The sequence below is a fragment of the Nesoenas mayeri genome, assembly GCF_963082525.1.
Source record: "Nesoenas mayeri genome assembly, chromosome: 9".
NCBI lineage: Eukaryota > Metazoa > Chordata > Aves > Columbiformes > Columbidae > Nesoenas > Nesoenas mayeri.
This window is the reverse complement of record NC_137557.1, coordinates 17,150,542-17,173,747: the sequence shown is the minus strand read 5'-3', so window position 1 is coordinate 17,173,747 and position 23,206 is coordinate 17,150,542. Positions and strand designations below refer to the sequence as shown.

General features: G+C 46.5%; 1 protein-coding gene across 1 annotated transcript; it reads right to left on the bottom strand.

Annotated features, from left to right (window-relative positions):
* Positions 1-584: 584 nt before the first annotated feature.
* Positions 585-8,086, bottom strand: CLDN18 (claudin 18; the record flags this gene model as incomplete). Its single annotated transcript, XM_080349717.1, has 5 exons — positions 585-762; positions 1,460-1,570; positions 1,931-2,036; positions 3,625-3,789; positions 7,867-8,086. The coding sequence occupies 5 exons, from the start codon at positions 8,084-8,086 to the stop codon at positions 585-587; spliced, it is 780 nt and encodes a 259-aa protein (XP_080205843.1).
* Between the last annotated feature and the right edge of the window lie 15,120 nt (positions 8,087-23,206).

The following is a 23,206-nucleotide window of genomic DNA, read 5'->3' as shown; positions in this document are numbered from 1 at the left end:
ATTTTTGCTTTAAACTTGCTCAAAAAAAAAAAAAAAAGAAAAATCAAGTGGCAAAACTAAAGCAAAGATACACTATCATTTCAGCAAAACACTGTTTTTTCTGATGAACAGATGAAACTGAGGTCATGGAACACTGTTCACCCTTCCAAACTCTGAGAAAGTAGAGGATGACATTACCCAATTGCATGGAAGCCTGCTCCAAGGGAAGAAGGCAATGGAGTAACACCACTTTTACGTCTGGAACAATATTAAATGGGAATTTTAACATGTTAGAATTAGAAAAGGGCACAAGGCACAACCCTGGTCTGGGTTATCAGAGTTTATATGTAAAATATGAGCAAACTGTTCTACTCTGAGACCACAAAAAGGCATTACTTATGTTACAGACCTACTTCTGGTAGGCATAATAACAGGCAGTCAAATTAAACCCATCTACATAACAAGCTGGAATACAACCTCAGAGCTGGGGAAACATGATCGAAAACACAATCCTATTTACAGACTGCCTTCTTTGCATATACTTTTTGCTTCTGAAGTTAAAAATGTTTTGTACGAGATAGTTAAACTCAAGCCCAGAAAGTCTACTAGACATAGTCATATTTCGAAGGGTATGAACGTCTTCCATCCTCACTTCGAGGAGCTTCTTCGTACCCTGCACCTTTCCTGGTCTTCGTTTCAGGTTCGTACCCGGAACCGACCTTATATGGCCCCGTTCTGTAGGAGATATTCCGTCCCGACGCATTGTAGGACACCGCTTTGTAACTGCAAGAGACACGAAAGTTGGCATAAGCCAGTGGAAAGTCTATGACTACCCAATGCTGTATCATGTGTTCCTGTTTGCTGTTGGGTTTGGGGCAACTTCATCCTGTATCGGCACTTGGAGCCTCTCAATGAGCTCAGAGCCAACCATCCATGGACTGGCTGCAAGTCTCTGTCATGTTTTTTCATAAACTTATACTTTCTTTCCCATGAGTAAATCCTTGGTTGAAGGAAGGACTCACCTACAATGTCCAGCTATGGAGGCGTACAAAGCCCTGCCTGGTGTAAATCATAGCTCAGCTCACACAGCCTACACCTCCTGATGCTCCGTGCAATTTGCAATCAAAACTGCAATTAATGAGCCTGACTTAGCCAGCACATTGCAAATTCTAGATTTTAAGGCTGATCTCTCCTGCCCTCTCTACTTGTTTGCGAATCATGTAGTCAAGGAAGAGAAATGGTTCATTTTGACCCATGATACAGCGCAAACAGGTGTAACATCATGATAACTCTTGCAACAGGGGTATTACACATAGAGATGGAATCATAGAATAGTTTGGGTTGGAAGGGACCTTCAAAAGTCATCTAGTCCAACCCCTGCCATGAGCAGGGACAGATCCCCCGTTGTGCTGGCTGTATGCTGTTTCAACACCCAAGGCTTCACCCAATATCTTTCCATGTCTACCACAGATAGGCTTACCGGGATTCTTCTGGAATCAGCCCTCTGCAAGCAAGACACATCAAGATGCCTCCTACGAGGGCCAGGCCACCTGCCACCCAGCCAACAAAGAGGGCTGAGCCAAAGGTGTACCTAAAAAACAGAGACGTGGCTGGTTGGTGCAGTGTCAGTGACACAGTCTGCTTCTTCTGAAACATGCTGAACATAGTCATTCTCCCTCCAGCCCTGCAGAAGTCCCGTGAGCACCATCCCACCCTCAGGCTCATCCTCGATGGGGTCTCTACCTCCTTGAGCTGTGTGAGCAGAGACATCCCAGCCAATTAACTTGAACAAATTATCTCTGGTGCAGATAAGAAAGAGACTCAAAAAATCCTGCAAGTCCTGGGACCAGATTAATCCACACCCATAGTATGCCCTTCCTTTGGCTGCAGCACACCCTGGCCCTGAGGGAGATGTGCACCATGAAGAACCCTGAGCCAGTTGACCACCTACCTGTTCTGGACATTTTGCATTCCCTGGTACATGTTGGCTGTGGACATCCAGAAGTTTGTGACCAGCATGTTGGCAAACACGGACACTCCAGTGATGGCACACAGGCCTGAGATCAGACAGAAGGACAGACTGAGACCTACATAGTACAAGAAGTCACCTTGGACCTTGGGGAAGCACCTTACAGCTCTGGAAATGTGTGTGAGACACTGCTGACGTGGGGACCCACCACATGCTACACATTTCTGCCAGGATTTCTACACATTTACAATCCAGTAGAAAGAATGCAATGTCACACTGCAGAATCCCAAGTCATACCAGCAGCAATCTTTCTACTGATGTGTTTTCTTATAGAATATGAGTTTAACGAACAGATTGTTTTAGCTGCTGAAAATCCTAGAATCGTTTTGATTGGAAAAGACCTTAAAGATCATGAAGGCCAACCATTAACCTAACACTGCCAAGGCCACCACTAACCCATGTCCCTGAGAACCTCATGTCCATCTGTCCAACCCTCCAGGGATGGTGACTCCAGCACTGCCCTGGGCAGCCTGTTCCAATGCCCCACAGCCCTTTGGGGAAGAAATTGTTCCCCACATCCAACCTCAACCTCCCCTGGCGCAACTTGAGGCGGTTTCCTCTGCTCCTGGCACTTGTTCCTGGGGAGCAGAGCCCGACCTCCGTAGTTAACTTTGAAAGATCTGTTTTACAGTGAAAAACATAGATGAAAGATTCCCTATCAGAAATATTTTTTTGAAACGGGAAAACACACTCTCTGTTACATGGATGAGGAGACACATTGAGGTCACAGCCAGGCAGTGATGCCTGCCTGACTCTGCCTGGAAGACCAGACTCAGGAAGGAGGAATTCCTCCCATTCACCTGCACAGGTGGTCACTGGTACGCCCAGCCACGACCAGCCTGGCAGCAATGACATTGTCCTTAGCAGAGTGATTCATGCTAACAAAGGCCACCATTGTACTGTAGGCCACTGTGGAAAGAGGTACAAAAAACAGCTAACGGTCTTGTCAGTGTTTGTTGCCAAAAAATATGGACTCCAGCTTTTCTGGGCATCCTAAGTGTTTATCCTCACTACAGCAAAAGTAACTGCTATTCAACTGCAAGGATTTGAAATCGAGACATTCTCTTTCCCTTCATTAGGCTATGGATTTGATCTGATTACTCATCTGCAATAAAGTGAGGGAAAACCTGTCTGTGTTGTTCTTAAGCAATTTTGAGGTAGCTGGGCATCCCTGCAGCCTCCCTAATAAACCAAAGTATTAAAAAAATTACAAGGTAGGCTACCACAACCCTGAGAGTCTTTATAAAATTATTATGTGCGAACCTGAGACTCTTCATAAAGCTATTATGTAAAAATAAAGGATGTAATTGTACACAACAACATTATACATGTAACAAATTGAGAGATTTGATTTTTTTTATCTGCAAGCTGTTTTTTCAGCCTTCCATGTTCTGTCCCATACAAAAACTTCTGGTTTCCTTTTACTAAGCAGAGGTAGAAACCACTTGATGCCAGGCTGGAAGAAAAATGCCATGAATTTCATGCAAGCAGCAACACTTTGGGTTGCTCCAGAGCATCTGCTACCTATGATGAGAAGGGCACAAAGGCTTTCAAAGGCGTCAATTCCAGGCAACCGCAATGCCTCGCACAAGAAAGACACGACACCATCCACTCACCAGCAATAATAAACATGATGCCAGAGGTCAGAGTCATGTTGGCTTTTGCAGAATCCTCCATGCTGCCGATCCGGATGCATTTCAGAGCAAAAATGCACACGAGGAGGCCGAGGATGCCCAGGACGATACCCACGATCATGAGGGCCCTCACAGCCTGGAACATCGCTGCAAAATAAATAGACAAGAGCGATTGAAATGAAACCTGGTAGGTTTTTAAAGGTGAGTTTTGTCTAAAAATAAAAATATCAAAGGAGAAAATCCCAAACATATTTAACAATTCATGTGCTGAAAGGCCTTGGAAAGTGGGCACTGGATCTACTCTCAGTGTTTTTTTTATGGGGCACCTCTGGAAATGTGGCTGTTTTTTGAACTTCTGAAAGAGTTTGACAGTTTCAACATAAATTTTCATTTGGCACTGGGAACAATCTGAAACTGAGCTGGTGTGCAGCCAGGATAAGAATGGGTTGTTTCATAATTGATAATGATTGAGAAAGCATTTTTCTCTCCCCAAGCAGCAATGGAAGCAGATGTCTCCACCCAGATACCCATGGTGTTTCCACCTACCGTGTGACTCAAAGTGAAGTTCGGTATGTTCCTGCTTTCCAGTAAAACACGTGGCACAGGGGAAGAGGAAAATCACCTTGACAAACATTACACATACATCAAGGGAAAGCAACAAAACTTCAGCAATTATGTCCCCAGAATATCCTCTCCATGATTTGTATTATCAGTCCTGTATACAAATGCCCACATTCATTAATACGAATATCCTAGCCCTAGATTTGTCCCCATCAAGGTAGGGATGCTTAGTTAGAGGTTTGCAGTGATGCTGGTGGGTCATGCCCATGGGAGCTGAGCGCTGCTGTCAACCAGCTGAAGACCTCAAAACCCCCCCAGATTCCTCTTGGCTGGAGTAGAAGAGAGAAAAGAAAAAGGAAACTTAGACCTTTTAAAATGGAGAAATGAAAGGAAAAGGCCATGCATTCAAACACCAAGGCAATTTTCTAAGAAGGTGGCACGTAACCCATCTTGCCCGCAATTCAGTGCTGGCCCCGGACGCTTCTCCTGGCTGAGACAGGAAGGCGGCAGCGCTGGTAGAGCACAGGGAGAGGGTCATCGAAAGTATTTCAAGGGCTGTTGTGATTTGGCCAGGGTGCTTTGCAGTGTCTTCTTGCCCTCCCAGGAGCTCTTGCAGTCCTGGGTTTGGCTTTGATGCTCCCCACACATGACTGTCCCTCTTCTGGAAAGATGATGTGGGCTCCTGACCAACGGAGATGGGCATGTAACATATCCTACGGCCCCAGGGACTTCATTCTCCCTGCCTGTCACCCCTTTTGCTGGGCTGGTCAGGATGACCATGGTGCCCAAGGGTCCCATATGGCCCAACTAGAGCAGGACAGAAGGGAGCAGACCCTGCTGGCCTTGCACAGGTTAGGAGGAAGGTTTATAAACCCTCCCAGGAGGGCAAGGGTGGGTGCTGGGATGGCCATGTGGGTCTCCTTGCTTGTGGGCTACCACAAACCCAAGCACAACTGTGCTTGGCACCATGGCGCACAAGGAAACCAGTGGTCTGCCATTTCACGGGCTGGGAAGACACCACCTTCTCCCACTGGGGCTGCTGCTCTTATGACTCAATTTGCCCTTATCAGCTGATAACAAGTGCTAACGAGCCTGGGATTTTCAATCTCCCATTCATCAGCCCCCAGGTGCGAGCTCATTAGTTATTATTCATCAGAGAACAAGAAGCTGGCGGATACGCCTTATCAGTCCTCAAAGGTTGTTCGCACAGCACCTGATGCAAAGCAGAAAGCCGCAAAGAGAAGAAAATCGCAATACTCATTTGTCTTTGCAGTCAATTAAGTCTCTTTGCAACTGCTTTTGTTTCAGGGCAGGCAGGAAGGGCTGATACTCCAGGCCAACGTAAGACACTATGGATGGTGAGGTCCCTGTCCCCAAGACAACAAGACAGTCATTCATTCCTGGGGTGCTTCCTACAGACCTTATGGTTCCTACATGCCACCACTGTGGTGATCTCAACCCTTCAAGAAGTGATCTTAAGCTAAGACCTCACAGAAATATTGTGGGTTGCCAGGAGAGATGTTCCAAGTGCCTTGGGTGCCCATGAGAGGACACTACAGGCAGGCCAAGCCAAGAGTGCTCCTGGGACGTCGCCCTTGTGCTGGAGCACTGAGGTCCAAGTGTGGTGAACCTCCACTGAAAAGGACCAAACTGCAGCTGTTGGAAAGGGGCGAGGGACAGAAAAAATGCAAAATAGGTATCAGCAGTGATTCATCTCTTCATGAGACAGATGCGCCATCTCAAACAAACAGAAGAAAGGAGAAGAAAGCACTCCCAGGTCTGCTGTGGCAAGAAGTCCTCCTCATTTGGCTCATGGGACTGAAAGCAAGAGCTGTTTGGAAAGAGTGCTGCAGTTTCGAGTGAATTTTCACAGCCATCAAAAGTCCTCTGAGTAGAGCTGCTTTCCAAAGCTGAATGACCTCTTCTAGAAGGAAGGAGTGGAAGGGCTTAGACAAACAAAATAGGAGACCAAAGAACAAAAAATTATCAGGAGCCCAAGGTAGCAAATAGCCGTATAGTTAAAGTCAAGCCCAGAAACTACCTGTGGTTTTGCATCCACATTTTGCACAAAGTAGGATAACTTCACTTCATACTTGCACACCTATAGTTGCTCATTTTGCACCCTTGATTTCCATACAAAAGGATGGTGCGCACAGAAAATTGTAATAATGCAAGCTTATTCACTGAAATAAATGTTTGCAGCAAAATAGATGTTTGCATCACTGTGTTTTTCAGACATCAGTGAAACTGGAGAGTTGTCTTTTTCCCCAGTGTTGCTGTAAGTAGTGAGATGTGAGTGAAATAAAACAACTTCAAGTCATCTAAACTAACATCACTTGCATTTCTGTTACTAATACAAAATCACAAAGGTGGAAATCTAACTTTATGACTAGTTATGATTAACAGAATACAGGAAGTTTAGGGAAAAAAATAGCTTTTAAGTTCACCAAATTAGAGCAGGGGCTTTCCTTCTTTATTATTTAAAGTATTCATCGACTAAACAGACACATAAAGAAAACAAAACTGACAGAATATCTCTAAGACACAACTGAAAATTCCTGTGACTGCTTTGCACGTTTGCTTGTTGCTCTATTATCTAAAAATGACATTAAAAGTAGAATCTTGACTATGATAAATTGGAATAAAAATGATGGTTACTGTTGCCTCATTGCTCTTTTAAAACAGCCACCTACACAGTATTATGAGGATAGGTACACATATTGATCAACATTTGTATATATAGTGCAATAAATATGTTTTTAATTCTTTAAAATAAATGGTCCCTTAGGAGAAGTGACAGCAAATGTCACTTTTGCTCTTCCAAAAGACAAAAAAGAAGTCACCTAGCAATCCTGAGGCTGGGTACACACAGACACTCTTATTCCATCGCACGCCTGGCAGTGGGGAAGCAAAGTTGGCATCCCTGAGGATATAGGGCTCAGCCCACACATCCTTCTCTCTTCTACACTCATCCATAAATGCAATTTATTAGTGCTTGCTTGTACCTATTTGCAATTGTGCACCAAGAGTGAAAAACACACTCCGGGGGCCGTATTTGTTGCAAGGCACAGGCACAACAGGTCACAGGGGGGTGGGAAAAATAGCCCTTCTTGTAAAGTGAGCAAGCAAATGAGAAAGTAATACCCCTCTGAAATCTACTTCTGTGACCACAGAAACTCCCCAGGTGATGTGAAGTGACTGAGTGTGCCTTCCCCCTTCTCACCCTTCCTACACATGCTGCTTCAATTCCAGTTTTCTCTTTGGGAAAAAACAAATCAATTGTTTTCTATAGAAAACGTTATTCTGATCACCACGCAAACTACACACAGCTGTTTTCCTTGTGTTTCGATTCAAAGGGACAGAGTATCTGTGGGTTTAAGCATACTCACGCTCCTCACATCAATGGAGCTGTGCTGATTTATGCCAGTGAAGGGGCTGAACCCATGATGCTCATCCAGAGATCACCTACACATGCTCCAAGTTGTAACCTCCGCCGAGTCAAGGCATTATTTTGGTAACAAACATGCACATATTTTTATGCTCATGCACCGCAGAGCCTGGAAATTTTATTCCTCACAAAGTGCTTTAAGTTGTCTGCTCCTGCTTTTAGATGAAAACTGCACAGAGCTCCTGGGTTAAACCTACTGCATTTTTTGTCCCTACCTGGCAGCCCAAGAATGGTGAAATACGGCCGGCACTCAGTAAAGCCAGAGCTCTGCCGCACGCAGCTCCTCCACAGTCCCTGATACTGGAAGACGGCCGTGACCGGGTTGTCATACAAGTCCTGCGTGCTCCACATATCCATGGAAGTGGACACGATGCACCCCGCGACGCCCAGCGACGAAACAATGAAGCCCATCACTTGGCAAATGGTGGTGGACATGGTGTCTCCCCCAGCGAGAGGAGGTGAGGCTGCCCCGGTGAAGCCACAAACCTAATGGGAGCACCCAAATCCTCTTGCCTGAGCCACCAGAAATGCAGCAGCTCTTATCAGATTCTTTGCATTGAGCGGTGTGTTTGCTCAAAGTGTTTTTGCAAGATAGTCCAGTTTCACTCTTGCCGGGTAGGTTCGTGCTGGCAGGGCCAGAGATATGAGCTTTTTGTCCTTTAGAAGTGCTTGTCCTTCCCCAGCCGAGCAGCCACGCTCCGTTGAGTGCTGGGCAACCCACTTGGAACATGCGCCGTCCCCCCACCGAAACTCTTTGCTGCCCATCGGGTTCTCTGGCACGCTTGGCACAATGCAAATGTGCAGAGAGAAGGACCATGGTCCCAGGTGAGCTCAGCACCTCGCCCAGGTCACCACCTTCCTGGCCCTCTGCTTATGCAAAAGGGGAGTAGATCTGCCATCAAACTAAGACAGGGACATCTCTACACGTGGCCACCCACACCAAGACCTGCACAAGAGATATGGGGATAGCAAGGGATGGCAGGGCTGAGCTCTGCAGCAGGATGTGGGGCCTCCAGCTCAGCCCAGGGAACGAATAGGGACATGGTTGCTCCTTGCAGCCACTTTGAGCATCACCGAGGTTGCCTCAGATGTTGACCATAGCACAAGACGGGGCACCAAACCAAGAGCCGCAAAATGATCCAGCAAAGCTCCTGAAACCCTTTTCTCCTCCCACCCACATCCACGTCACACAGTCCCACTGAAACCCACGTGGAGAGAAGGATGGGGGTGCACAGAGACCATTTGGAAACTGCCTTTTTACAGGTGGTTATCTGTATTGATTGCGGGGATGGTCCTGGAAAAAAGGAGTGTTGGATATAAAAATTAGGAAATTAATTATCTCTTTGCACAGTGGAGAAGTGCAATTTTATTCAAATTTAGTCATTTCCACTGCCTTTGATAAGTTTATGTAAGGGCAAGGACTATCTCTAACTTCTCTAAAGGTCAGAAATTGCCAGTAAAAATAACAGCGAGAACAAAAACCATAGAAATGAGCCCTCAAGAACCAGAGATCAAAAGAGCTGCCCATACTCTGAAGGACAGGGCATGTTGGCTAGTATTCTTCGTCTTGGATAATTCATCATGAAACACAGGGATGGGGAGGACCTAGAAGCTGGGAGGACAAGTGCTAAAACACGTGGCCGGGTCTCCACCCCAACCTTCACTGCCCATGGCCTGTGGCAGGTAGGGACCCCAGTAGCAGGAGGAGCAATGTGTCTTGAGGGCCTCTTGCAATCCAAATGATTCTATGATGCTACGATAACCTGCTGTGCCCGTTCCCGCACCCCAGTCCAGAAAGGCTCTCCAGGCCCCCGGCAGCTCTCCAGGACTCCTTCTTCATGCCCTAGAACTTGCCTTCGTCTTACTATCTGAAGGTAAGAGACCACTTTGCTCTTTTTCCAAGCCAGAAAACCTCAAACCATGGCAGATGTTCTTCTGGGACGTAACCCCTGAATAGTGGTGTCACCCCACAGCATTAGTGTGCAACAGTTTGCACCATGCCCACGTATTTGCTTTGCTGGGAGGGGACCCACCACTCCTTCCTCCAACCCTTTCTGCTGGTTTTTGGCTTTGTGCGGCTCAAGCAGTGTTTCAAATCAATGAGGACCTTCTCACCTCCTCTCCCTCTCCACCATTTCGCATCTCCAAGCCCCATTTCTCCCCCCAACACACCTACTGGAAAGAGGACCATCCCCTGGATTGTCCCTAATTGTGCCCTGAGCCATCTGGACAGTGCTGCCTCACTTTTCCTTGGGGATATTGTTTTCTCCTATTGATGGGGGATGTTGCTTCTCATCATCCCTCTTTACTCAGGGGCATTATAACCCCAGAGCAATCAAAAATTACCATCAAAGGCCTCCAGACATCAAGAAAGCCTGGGTGAACCAGTCTGTCTTTGATTTTGAGGGCCGGATTAAATCACGTCTCTGAAGAGGATAAACCAGCACAGGGTTACAAATTCCCCCCTGAAACCTCATGTATGGTCCCCCCCCAAAATGGAGCTGAGAAAGCGAATTCAGTAATGCGGGTCATGCTGCTGTCCTTAACAGACACAAATACCCAACCGTGCTCAGCACTCCAGATGGTGCCATCTTTGAAGGATTATTGGGGGAGGTTCTATTTGAAAATTCCCTAGGAATTTTCCCTAAGATGCTATCCAGCACCCCCAGCATCAGCTGCTTGCCATTTCTCATGCTCTGATTATCGTCACCCTTGTAAACGTTGGGAACTCAAATCTCCCACAAATACCTTCCCCAGTGGCTGGTTGAAGCCAAGTTGTTTCCATCCCAACCCTTCCCCTAGCCCATTTTCTCTACTTTTCTGAAACGTTCTTATTTTAAACTTATTTTGAATAGTTGTTTCTGAGTCGTTTATAATAAGCAAAAATATGTTTCCCTCTGCCAGAAACTCATCAGCCTATTTCCTCAGCAACCCAACCCAAGGAGACACCTCTTGCAAAAGCCAAGTTTCTTCACCAAGAGGCAGAGAACAGGGTTCCCAGTCTGCGCACTGGAACACCTGCAGCAGTTTACCCAAACTGGGAGAAGAAAGGAAAGGTACGTTGTGACCGCTCCCCTCCACAACCTTTATTTCAGCTTTTATTTGCTTTATCTACCCAGGCATTGCCTCTATATTATCTCAAAACCGTTCAGTGGGCCCATTGCAAACTCCTGAATGTTATCACCGCCTCTCCCATAAAAATCACCTACAGCTCATGTTTGCTTTAAAATTTGCAAATATAGCCCACACCCTGCCAGTGAGTTCGAGCTTGTTCAGACCGAAACAAAGCAAACCCACCCTTCTCCTTCAGTCCCTCCACTGCTGCGATGGCCACAACCTCTAGAAGTGTGTGGTCCACCAGCCTGTAGCATGAGAAGGGCTCACTGGCCTTTCTGAAACAAAATGGGGAAAAGTGGCCTTGGAACACCCTTATGCCAGCTCAGACCCACTCTATGCCGTTGATCTTCAGGTGGTCTGGAGGAGCTCGGGAGGTTCCTCAGCAGAGCTGGGATGCATGAAGATGCATCCTTCCCTAGGTGTCTATGAGCTGTAGCCCAGCCCCACATCCCCACTGCCTCTTGCCATTTCCCTTGCCTTGCTCCTCATTTGGCCCTCAGCCTGGATCCTTTAGAATTAATTTGCACATCTCTTGTCCTTTTACGGTGTAAAGGCACGAGACAGTAGCACGGATACAATGCATGCATCTAGCTTTTTGACATCTCCCACTGGGCTTTCTGCCACTTCTCCCCACCCTGAGTGTCGATGGGGATTGGAATACCCAAAACCTCTCTAAGGGTCCCACATTAGCTCTTTTTCCATCCCCACACCTTCTCCAGCTCCTGCTGTGACTGCAAACCCACCACAGCCTCACAGGTATGTCAGATCAACACGGTAGGTTATATCAACGTGGTAGGTTATATCAGCGTGGTAGGTTATATCAGTTCTCCAGCCCACCTGGGCCACCTAAACCCTTCGGTGCACAAAGCTTGGTCTAAAGACTTTAAAAGCAGGTTACAGTAGTTGCCTGCAGACATTTCAAAACCTTGAGCTGGACCGAATGGGGTGAAGGATTTTAAGCAACAAGCAGAGCTTGGATGAGACTTCGTCACGGCCATCACTGGTGGAGGAGAACGACACAGCAATTAGCAGTCCCCATCCTTAAAATTTCGGGCATAAAGCAGTTCCAGGGAACAGAGCTGCTGTTTCTTTGGCCAGGGATGCTGCCATGCCTCCACAATCCCCAGAGCAAAGGTTTTATTGATTTTAGTATTTGTATGACAAAAATAAAATCTTGCCAGCACATCATTGATATAGAATTTAAAAAATCCGGAGACTTCAACATTAAAGACTTCCCAGACATAAATTCTCCTTGGGGAGCATCTCCCCATTTCTACTACCTTGCACAAGCAAAATTAAAAGCTGATGTTTTGTGCAAAGTTCCAGACAGTCATGATTAAATTCCCATGGGTTATTTTTCATCTGACCCCTGTAGCAACCCATATCCATTTACCAGTTGCAGAAGTTTAACAGGGTGCTCTCAGACTAAAAGAGTTTGCCATTGGAAAAGCAAAAATAGTCGTATTTTTCAAGCCACCAGCTTTTTGTTCCATGGCAGAGATGCCTCAGCCTTTCTGAAAGGGTCAAAAGTGGTTTTGACTTGAGAACAAAATGTCCTTTCGAAAATGTCTGAACCACTGTAGCCGAACAGCTCAGGAAATAAGAGAACAAAACAGAAAAACTACTGCCCATGTTCTTGTAGTTTCACAAACTTGTCAGCAACTGAAAAATGCTTCTTTCAGCCCGAAGTGCCCTGTGAGTGTCACACTAGGTGAAAATACCAGCCTTGCCAGAGCTCAGCTATCGCTATTTGTCTGTTGTTTGTGTGTTCGAATTCACATTGTGTCCTCCAGACAACCACGGTAAAGTCTGCTGACACACCAGAGCAACCAGCAAATAATAATAATAATAATAATCATCATCATCATCATCATCTGAACAAACAGGCTGAGTTCTCAAGTGACATATTTCACCAGAGACTCTTCATAACCAAGCAACAAAGGTGAGAGCCATAAACTACCTGTGTTACTTCTCATTTTCATCTATTATCTCGATTTTCCCTCAATCTATTTGAAATTAAAATTCCCAACTCAATTGAAGATGGATGATGGGCAAGACAAGTTTAATCTTTGCTATGGGAGCGAGGGATTGAGAAGAAAAACCCTCAGAACCCAAAACTTCATTGATGTACTCAGGTCACCTCGCTGCTTTGCTAGAGTCCTATTATTTTTATTCACTCTGGCACTATTGTTCCCAATATAAATTGCCATTGTCAGAATAATAAATAGGGGTTTATAATGGAAATGCTGACAAACCATTAACTATGGTGTGGTTAGCGAGGAGGATTTAATGGAAATCAAGGTGCAGCACGGTCAAAATAAACACTGGGATGAGCCGCTTAAATAATAACTTAGCAAATTAATAGTTTGATCTTTAGCATCATTTTTTGCCTCCCCACTCTGGTTAGGGTACAATTGCCCTTTGCTGGGGGTGGGTGGGAAGAAATGCCCATAGGAGCAGGTGAATTCAGGAGACAGTATATAATATAATATAAAGCGCAGCACTGGGGTGGTTGGTTTTGCATCAGCTTCTCCAGAGACTGGAGGTGTCAGACAATATATAACAGGAGGGAAAAGAGGTGGGGGGGAGCAAGGGAGAGACTTCAGAAGAATAAACTCTGTTCATTAAAAAAATAAAGGGCAAAACCATAAAATCCACCTCACTTTGTAGGGCAGTGCTGGTAGCTTCTTGTTGGGACAAAAGCATATACATATTAATATTCATGTACCTGCACACTAATGGGGAAGGACAGCAACTCTATTTTTAAAGGTTGCGCTTTATTCTTTGGGCTTTTTACAAATCCGTTTTTGTAGGTGACTGCAACAAGCCCAGCGAACACACATGGTAATTACCCTCCAAGATGACCAGTTCATTAGAAATCCTGATAGTTAGGATAAGATGCCCGTTCCTGGCCACAACTGGGAGGGAGCTGCAGAGCTTGTTGGATGTACAGACTGACCAGCAAGCCCTCTGCTAAATGGAGGAAATCCATCCCCCAATGCTGCCATGAATTCCCATTTTAGGAAATTAAAACCCACCCTTCAGACACCAGTTTTGCAAAAAACTTGCAGAAAGAATGCTCCAGCTTTTCACTGTAATGCTGAGGTTAGCAACAGAGGTATTTTGAAAGAACAACAAAAAAGCCAACCCAAATTCTCAAGTATTCTGGTTTTTTTTTCAAAGATTAAAGTAGCTCCCAGAGCTGAACACTTGAAAAGTTTAATTGCTTCTTCTGTAGAGTTACATTTTCTGCAATTTTAAGCTTTCGGAGCTGAAGAACGCAGGAAGTTCTGCAGCGTGTGATGGGTGCACGCGTGCATGGGAAGGATTTGCTCTTTTCCACCTCTATTTATTCCTCATGTGGCAACTTCAATCTCTGTACTTATAAGCAATTAGCCTGCTAGAGTCAAGGCCCTTGTACTTCCAGTAAAACGCATGTCTGCACCCCAAACTCTGTGTGAGCAAATAAGGGCTTTCAAAGCCTCGGCTCTGGTAAGAGGAAGATGCTCACAGGCATCCCTGGCACTTGTACCACGGGCAGACACCAGTTGGGAATGAGATGATTGAGATAGAAATACAGCTGAGGGGGCAAAACCCCCCTCCCTACTGATGTCAGAAGCCACAGCTGGACTGGGTTATACTGGTTTGATTCGCACAGTAGACTGCTAAGGAAAGAAGCAATTTTTGTGCACAACGCTTATTTCTGCGTGTTTTGGCAATGCCGTTTTGCAGGAGTTCTGCAACAATTTGCTGATGTAATTGGCTTCTTCCCTCGGTTCTTGCTATGTCAAAGCACAGAGACTAGATAGATATAATAGTCCATAAGTGCCTTTTTTTCCTCACTGTATTAAGGCAAGAAGGAAATCCAGATAATCCTGTTGTAACCTAATTGTTTGCACCCCTAGATACTTCAGGCACAACCGGCACAGGAACGATACCCGTGGAAGAAAAATCTGGAACCAAAGGAGAATTAGGGAGAAATCCAGCCTGATGGTGTTAGCCCGTACAGAAATACAGTGAGCTGAACTGTGACATATCCTCTTAGAAGAGGATCTTCTCTGATGCCAAGAATATTAGTGGTTTCTGGTGGGAAGCCACGCACAGCCCTGCAGCTGGGGTAGGAGTCACAGCACGTGGGACAAATGTGTACATGAAACAACCACCTCAGGCACCCGATGCACTATCAACTGTAACGAGTTTTGCTGAACCTCAGCTTGGCCACGGGTTTGGGTTGAGGTGCCTCTGAAGGACCTGTCCTGCAAACAAGGTGAGCACCCAAGGTCCCAGAAGGCTAAAAGATGGGCTCCCCGCTCTACACCGAAAATCACCCATCACCACCCCTCACGCGTGGCTTCTAGGAACAGAGGTGGGAGGTGAAGTGCCCGTGGCTCTCGCCTCCCATCTCCCTGCCCTTGCCGCGATCGAACCCTACCTGGCAGCCCCAGGATGGTGAAGTAGCCACGGCACTCGGTGAAGCCGGAGCTCTCCCGGACACACGTGCGCCAGAGGCCCTGGTAGTTGAACACGGCCGTCACCGGGTTATTGTACAGGTCTTGGGTGCTCCACTGGTCCATGCATGTTGACGCGATGATGCCTCCAATCCCCAAAGCGGACACCATGAAGCCCATGGACTGGCATATTGTCACAGACATGGCGCCGAGCGCTCGCTAGGCAGGTCCTCGGCACGTACAAGCCTCCACAAGCTGGGTCTGGGGCAGGCAGCCAGGGCAGAAGGGACTTTTAGCTGGAGGCACAGCCTACGTCACGGACGGGAGTCGGGAGAGGCCTGGTCCGCGCGGTAGAAACCTACCTTTTCCCTTTATCTGTTTCGGTGAGATAATTTTCCTTGCTCGGTACCAAGAGCCGTTTGTTACACATGGCGTGAACGGCTCGCTCTTTGTTTACCTTCTCCCTCCAGGCAGAGGTGCAGCCGGCACGGGCAGACGGGGACCAGCGGGTCCCTCTGGAGCAGCCTGGGGACACCTTCTGCAGAAGAGAAGTGCTCCAGGAAGCCAACCACAGAGATGCTTAAAGCAGATGGAACAGATAAAAATTATGGCGAGCCTAATCCTTTCCCCTGGTACTGGGCGCTGGTGAGGATGCACCTCAAATCCTGGGGGCAGTTTTGGGCCCCTCAGGACAATAACGCCCTTGAGGTGCCAGAGCAAGTTGAGAGAAGGGAACGGAGCTGGTGAGGGGCTGGAGCACAAGTGTGATGGGAGCGGCTGAGGGACCTGGGGGGTTCAGCTGGAGAACAGGAGCTGAGGGGAGACCTTTTGATCTCTGAACTGCCTGAAAGGAGCTTGGAGCCAGGGGGGTCGGGCTCTGCTCCCCAGGAACAAGCGCCAGGAGCAGAGGAAATGGCCTCAAGTTGCGCCAGGGGAGGTTGAGGTTGGATCTGGGGAACAATTTCTTCCCCGAAGTGCTGTGGGGCATTGGAACAGGCTGCCCAGGGCAGTGCTGGAGTCACCATCCCTGGAGGGTTGGACGGACAGAGATGAGGTTCTCAGGGACAGGGCTTAGTGCCAGGGTGAATGGTGTAAACCTGCAGTTTGCTGAGGGAGGACCAAGTCTGACAGGCAGACAAAGTAGGGGAGAAAAAAAATAATCAATAGAAGCAAAGGCACATCCTCATTTGCTATTGTCTTTACCCCCTCATCCAAATATGCATTTGGACCTGTTTAGATGGACAAAGAATGAGGGTAAGGCAGACACATTGCTATGTATTGCTGTAAGACAAGAGACCTGACCTTGTCACAGTAAATCACCTTGTTAGGTAACCTCTTTTTTACCTGTTTTGCTACATCCCTCACCACTTCTTTACTATCCCAGTTTTCCATTGGTTCCAACCTGGTTTTGGTTGGAGATTAAAGAGAAGAAGTGGATTGCTATCATCTGGCTACATTCACCCTTGCTCAAGGACCACTGGGTCTCTCCCAGATGTTTGGTCTCACGTGTAGATGGACTTTCCCGTGAAACTGCTTCTAAAGAAGGTCCAATCTGTTGTGTGAACATAACTGTTGGCTCCTAGAGATGATTCTGTTTCAGGCATCTTTTTGAGAGCACCAAATAATCTTGGAAAGTCATCCAGTCCTTTCCAACACCCAAAGCAGAGCAACTCCTCATAAAGCTTTGACCTGCCATCAGAGAGCATCCGTGAGGGAGATGTTGTTCTTGCCTGGGATAATTTAACCCAGAGTATCAATTCTGGCAATTTTATGCCTAATACTGAAGTTCATTACACATCATTCATGAAAAGCAGTGCCTGAAGTAGACACGAAACAGGAAAAAGTTAACCCTATGAGTCTGACCAACAGTCCCCAGTTTTAAACGAAACGTTACCTCGTTTTCCTTGTTTGCCCCAAAACAACACTATGGGTGACTCATGTACACTTTCATAATTCACTCTCCCTCCCAGACCCTTTTTTGGACATAGTAATACCCAGTGCCCGGGACACACCTCGTCTGCTGCATGTCGTGGCTCTAATAGCTTTCGGTATCGGTCAACAGAGCTTAATCACGGAAAGCTTTCCCAGTATCACATAGCTAAATATAGAGCCTAAGACTAGAGGACAAATACACTCCCCGTGTTTGTCACAACCAGGATCACCTGGTGACTGGAAAGACTCACGACAGCCAGGGATTGTTTCAATAAATTAACTAAAAGGATAAATTCACCTTACATTCAATCAGCCTGAAAAACACATCTTTGTTTGGTACACCTCGATCCTTAGGTGGGCAGTGATACATACGTGCGAAGGGACAGATCTTGGCCAAGTCATCACTCCATTTATTCAATGACTGTGCCAATTTACAGCAGTCAGCAGAGTGGGGTCCTGGTGTGCGAGTAGCATCATTCACAAACAAAAAATTCAGAGCTGTAACCAAAAGGGCAGTTTTATCTACTGACAGCAGTTCACGGAGGAAATAATCAAAGACCGAACTCCTTCAACCACCTAAACTTACCAACTTGAGGCAAGAGTACCACTTATTTCCCTCATTCAGAACTTACCAGTGCCTTGAACAACTGTTTCTTGTGTTGAAGTGCAATCCACCCAAGTGACCCAGGAAGATCAACCACCAGCTCATCTGAGCAATTCCGCCTTGATTTCCCAGCACTGAAATAAACACACATCCTGCCCTGCTTCAGTTTTCTGTAAAAGCTGATTCTTAGACTGTGGTTTTCCCCAGAGCAAGGACTGGTCCACCCACCAGTGAAGAGTGGTGGGGTAAGGCTTGGTAGGAAACACAGGTGCTTTTAATCAGCAGGATGTGTTCATTGTAAGGGAGTAGATTGAAACAACGAAAGGAAAAAAAAAAAAAGGAAATAAAAGAGGGTGAAGGGTGCCTTTTCTTCAGTTTTTGTTACTTAATTTAGTATTTTAAACAGAAAAACTAAGCTTGCCCCAATCTCCTCCCTAGGTCTGTTGCATTTCTGATATAGAGCCAATAGTATTTTTATTTATAAAAAACTGCGAGAATGCCAGCATAACCCACTTCTGAACACCTTCCACCTCCAGTATGAAAAAAAACAGCAGGAGATAAAAATATCTCCGTAGGGTCAAAGATCTCACAGCATCTCCTCTCAGGATAAAAAGAACCGCACAAGAGCTGAACTCTACAGAAGCATAGTTGTAAACATATTTTCAATGCTATAAATAAGACCAAAGCATAAAGATGTGCCTGTGAATATTCCTGTTAAGGGTGGGCACCACCAAACCTCAGCAACAGTGTGATGCTTTTCCCCACCCTCCAACTTTACGGAATCCCAGAATGTCAGGGGCTGGAAGGGACCTGGAAAGCTCATCCAGTGCAATCCCCCCATGGAGCAGGAACACCCAGATGAGATTACACAGGAAGGTGTCCAGGCGGGTTGGAATGTCTGCAGAGAAGGAGACTCCACAACCTCCCTGGGCAGCCTGGGCCAGGCTCTGCCACCCTCTTCTGAAATTTAAGTGGAATCTCCTGTGTTCCAGTTTGCACCCATTGCCCCTTGTCCTGTCACTGGTTGTCACCCAGAAGAGCCTGGCTCCATCCTCCTGACGCTCCCCCTTTCCATATTGATCCCCAGGAATGAGTCCCCCCTCAGTCTCCTCTTGTCCAGCTCCAGAGCCCCAGCTCCCTCAGCCTTTCCTCACACGGGAGATGCTCCACTCCCTTCAGCATCTTGGTGGCTGCGCTGGACTCTCTCCAGCAGTTCCCTGTCCTGCTGGAACTGAGGGGCCACAACTGGACACAAGATTCCAGGTGTGGTCTCCCCAGGGCAGAGCAGAGGGGCAGGAGAACCTCTCTGACCTACTGACCACCCCCTTCTAACCCACCCCAGGTACCATTGGCCTTCCTGGCCACAAGGGCCCAGTGCTGGCTCATGGTCACCCTGCTGTCCTCAGGACCCCCAGGTCCCTTTCCCCTACACTGCTTTCTTTTCAGGACTCACCTCTTTTCAGGACAATACCCACAGATGGACTTTGCGAGACACGGTCTAATTCTCACTGGGTGATGCTCATCCGTGTCTGGCTCTGCTTCTTCCTTCTGTTTCCTTCCCGATTGATGTGGAACCAGGAAAATCTTCCTTGTGCTGATGAAACAGCCCCGGTGGAAAATAACCTGCCAATGCTGCTCTCAAATGATGATGGTGGTGTTTAGCAAATGGTGGTGGTGGGTTTGGCTTTTTCTGTGAAATGGCCTCAAAATAGCTGTGAAAAAAAACCCCAAACTGTAAAGATGAGTAAATAGTGGAGTGCACAAATACTGTGATTTTGCATTAATAATGCAATATACAGATAATGCAATATACAGATAAATTAATATATTAAAACCCAATAGATTATACATAAAAACTTCTGGGAGAAGATCAATTTAAAGATAAGCAGAACAGAAGGATGTAGCAAGAAACTTGAACCTGCAGTTTCACTTGTCCTGAGCCTAAGATGACAGGTATTTCTGGTAAAAACAAAATTATATAGTCTCAGTTATCTCCCACAAAATGTTGGAAGGCAAGGGCAAAGCCTTCCATGGCTGTTTCTCTAAGAGTCTCATCAGGGATGATGCCACCAGCTGCTCCTGTTAGCCCAAGTCCCTCCAGCTGTGCCTGCCAGGTGTTCCCACTGCCCATCACTGAGGCCAGGACTGCTCCACTGAAAATTCATACCTGTTAGGTGGTATAGTTTGGGTTGTTCTCTGCAACTTTGGTGGTTTATACTCATTTTAATCATTGCTGCTGTCCTGAGGAAGGGGATCCTGCCTGGAGCCATCAGCCACATCCACTCTCCATCCCACACATCTCCTCACCAACTTCACGACCCCGTTGAAGCTCCTTCCAGTGTGGCGGCAATTTCTCCTGAATATGGGATTTGTCCCTGCCGAGGAGGACGCCTCGACTGCCTCATTATTTTATTCATAAGCTGGCTGTAATTTCAAAGACATCTAGGTGACCTATCTAAAGCAAAGTGAATCCCTCACCCCGGAGGGGACCCCAACTCTTCTTGATCCCCCCAGGGAGCCGGGGTTGGGTGGCAGAGGAGCTGCAGGGGGAAGGATGTGCAGCCGGACAATGAGAAACGCATTGACAAAGTGTTCACATTATTGGCTGATAGGTCCGCATCAGTCACTCATTCACAAGCACAAGGTCTAAATTGCAGAACCAATTAACAGCACTAATAGCCCTTGCCTGAATTAATCTTTGAGACAAAAGAGGAGAGAAGTGGAAGAGCTATTAGCAAATCAAGCTGTACCATCCCTGCTTTATTGCAGGAATCTAAGTGTCTGTATTTGGCTATTATGAACCGACTGCAATTACAGCCCTCATTTAAAATGATTAAGTGGTTATAATTATTTTTCAATTAAAACTTAGATCTTCCATTTATACAACATTGCAGGCTTCAATTAAAGTCCTTTTTCCTCCTGTTTTTTTTGGAGGAAAAAAAAGTACCACTGTGCCAAAAGAATCTTGCATCCTTTCTACCCATTAAAAGCCAAATAACATGCTAATAACACTTTTGTTTGCATCCCTCCTTCCCGGCCTCGCTGAACTCCTACATGGGGAAGGAGATAAAGTGCCAGTACCTGCCAGAGGTCAAGAAAAATGAGCCTGGAAAGTGGTGGGGCCTGAGCTGCTTTTCTGAAACAAGACACATCCGAATTAAATGGTGGGCTAACTGTTTTCAGGGCCAGGCACCACAGTATTTTAAGTGTTATTGTAAATGTGAGTTTGGGAAGCTGGGATTTTTGCAAAGAGTGAACTCACTGGAAAAAACAGAATGTGGCTGCAGATCAGCTCAGGACAGGTTTCTTCAAGGTTTGGTTTTAAAAGCTGATCTGGGGAGACAGAAGTAAAGATTTTAATGTGCAGATTTAGCAAAGTGAAAATTTTGTTTCTACTTGTCACTTGAAAATGGCATTTCTGTTTCTACCTTTCCTTATAAAAACAGAAGGAGATTTAGGGCAACAAAGATGCTGAAGGGCGTGGAGCATCTCCTGTGTGAGGAAAGGCTGAGGGAGCTGGGGCTCTGGAGCTGGACAAGAGGAGACTGAGGGGTGACTCATTCATGGGGATCAATATGGAAAGGGGGAGTGTCAGGAGGATGGAGCCAGGCTCTTCTGGGTGACAACCAGTGACAGGACAAGGGGCAATGGGTGCAAACTGGAACACGGGAGGTTCCACTGAAAGAGGAGAAGAAACTTGTTGGGGGTGAGGGTGGCAGAGCCTGGCCCAGGCTGCCCAGGGGGGTTGTGGAGTCTCCTTCTCTGCAGACATTCCAACCCGTCTGGACACCTTCCTGTGTAACCTCATCTGGGTGTTCCTGCTCCATGGGGGGATTGCACTGGATGAGCTTTCCAGGTCCCTTCCAGTCCCTGACATTCTGGGATTCTGTGATTTGAACGAGGGAAGGAACAGGAAAGGATGCAAAAAAGAGATTGAGAAAAAAAAAAAAAAATGCATTAGTCCAACCAAAATGTGTTTTCCTGTGATTTTCTGAGTCACATGGCTAAAAAATGTATTTATGCTTTTCATTACTTATAGGTTAGATATGTCTAACAGTGTTACTTGCCCAGACTTCTATTGCCAAGTTTGACTCGGGAGTGTTAATCACCAGGCAAGAACAGCAGCTGCCATCACAAGAGCCGGGCCATGCCAACAAGTCATTCCGTCCATCCCTGGGTGGGCTTTAACAGGGGACGACACAGAAGCTTTGTCTCAGAAATGTTGGGCGACCAGGAAACTTCATATAATAGAGTATATTTTGCAATAAGGGAGGTGATGGGTGCAATAAGGGTGGAGGTGGTGACTCAGAGGAGCAGGATCAGAAAGTCTGTAGCCCAGGAGGGCACAAACAGCAGAGCTGCTCTGATCCATTGGGAAAATCAGAAAAGCAGCCATGGCTTCACACTATCAGGGTCTTCAAAGAGCGGCAAGGAGCACTTACCCTCCAGCTCATTAGCTCAACCATGACACCTCCTGGTACGTGCCCAAGCAAAGTGAGCTCCTCAGGAAAGGTGAATTTCACACAACCTCTCGACTTCTACACACTTGGCTGTCCCTGGGAGGAAGAGAAGAAAATATATGGACAGGAGAGCTTTTGTCCACCAAAGAGAGCTCAGGAGAACTCATTACTTGCCCTGGTTTGTGATAGGGAAACATCCTGAAGGAGCAGCAAGACTAAAGATGGTGTTTGGAGAGGTAAGAAAAACTCTATTCCCATCCAACCTCAACTTCCCTTTTGCTACCGTTGACTTTTCAGTCATAAACACGACCCTCACTGAAGTGTCCCCAGACAAGGTTATCTTCAAAGGAAGCAGAAAGACCAGCCCAGCGGACAGAATCTGGGACCTTTGAGAGGTCTAGGAGACAATGACATTGGCCCCTGTTACAGGGGCCACAGTGCCCTGTATGGGCACCAAGACACCTTTATGACCCTGGCTGGCAGGGCTTTTGGTAAAACTTTTTCTCTAAACGTATTTGTGTTTGGGAACAGGTTGTTTAAATCAAGTCCCTGGAGGGAAGTGACCCAGTGAGCTCCATCAGAGACTTCTGTGAGTGAGGAAGATCAAGCAACAGGCTGTGGTTGCAGGATCTTGTCCCACTGACCTTAATACACACTAAGCATGTGTCCGATTAAATATGTTACTTTAAAGCCAAGAAAAGCAGAAATGAGGCTAGAATTAGAATAAACCTGCAATTTCTTGTATGCATCTTGTGACACAGACCCTACAGTCTTGAATCAAGGAGTCCTTGACTAAAAGGTCGGGGTATTTGAAGTGCATGAGGACTTCAGAGGTGATGACGATATACCAAATCCTGCTGTTTCTGTACTGGAAGCAATCATGAAAATGGTTTCTGCTTGTAAGAGGTAGACAGGAATACTTTAAATTCTATATAAAGCATATAAATTTGATGTCCAATGGTAAACTTGGTTTACTTGAACGGTCAGGTCACCT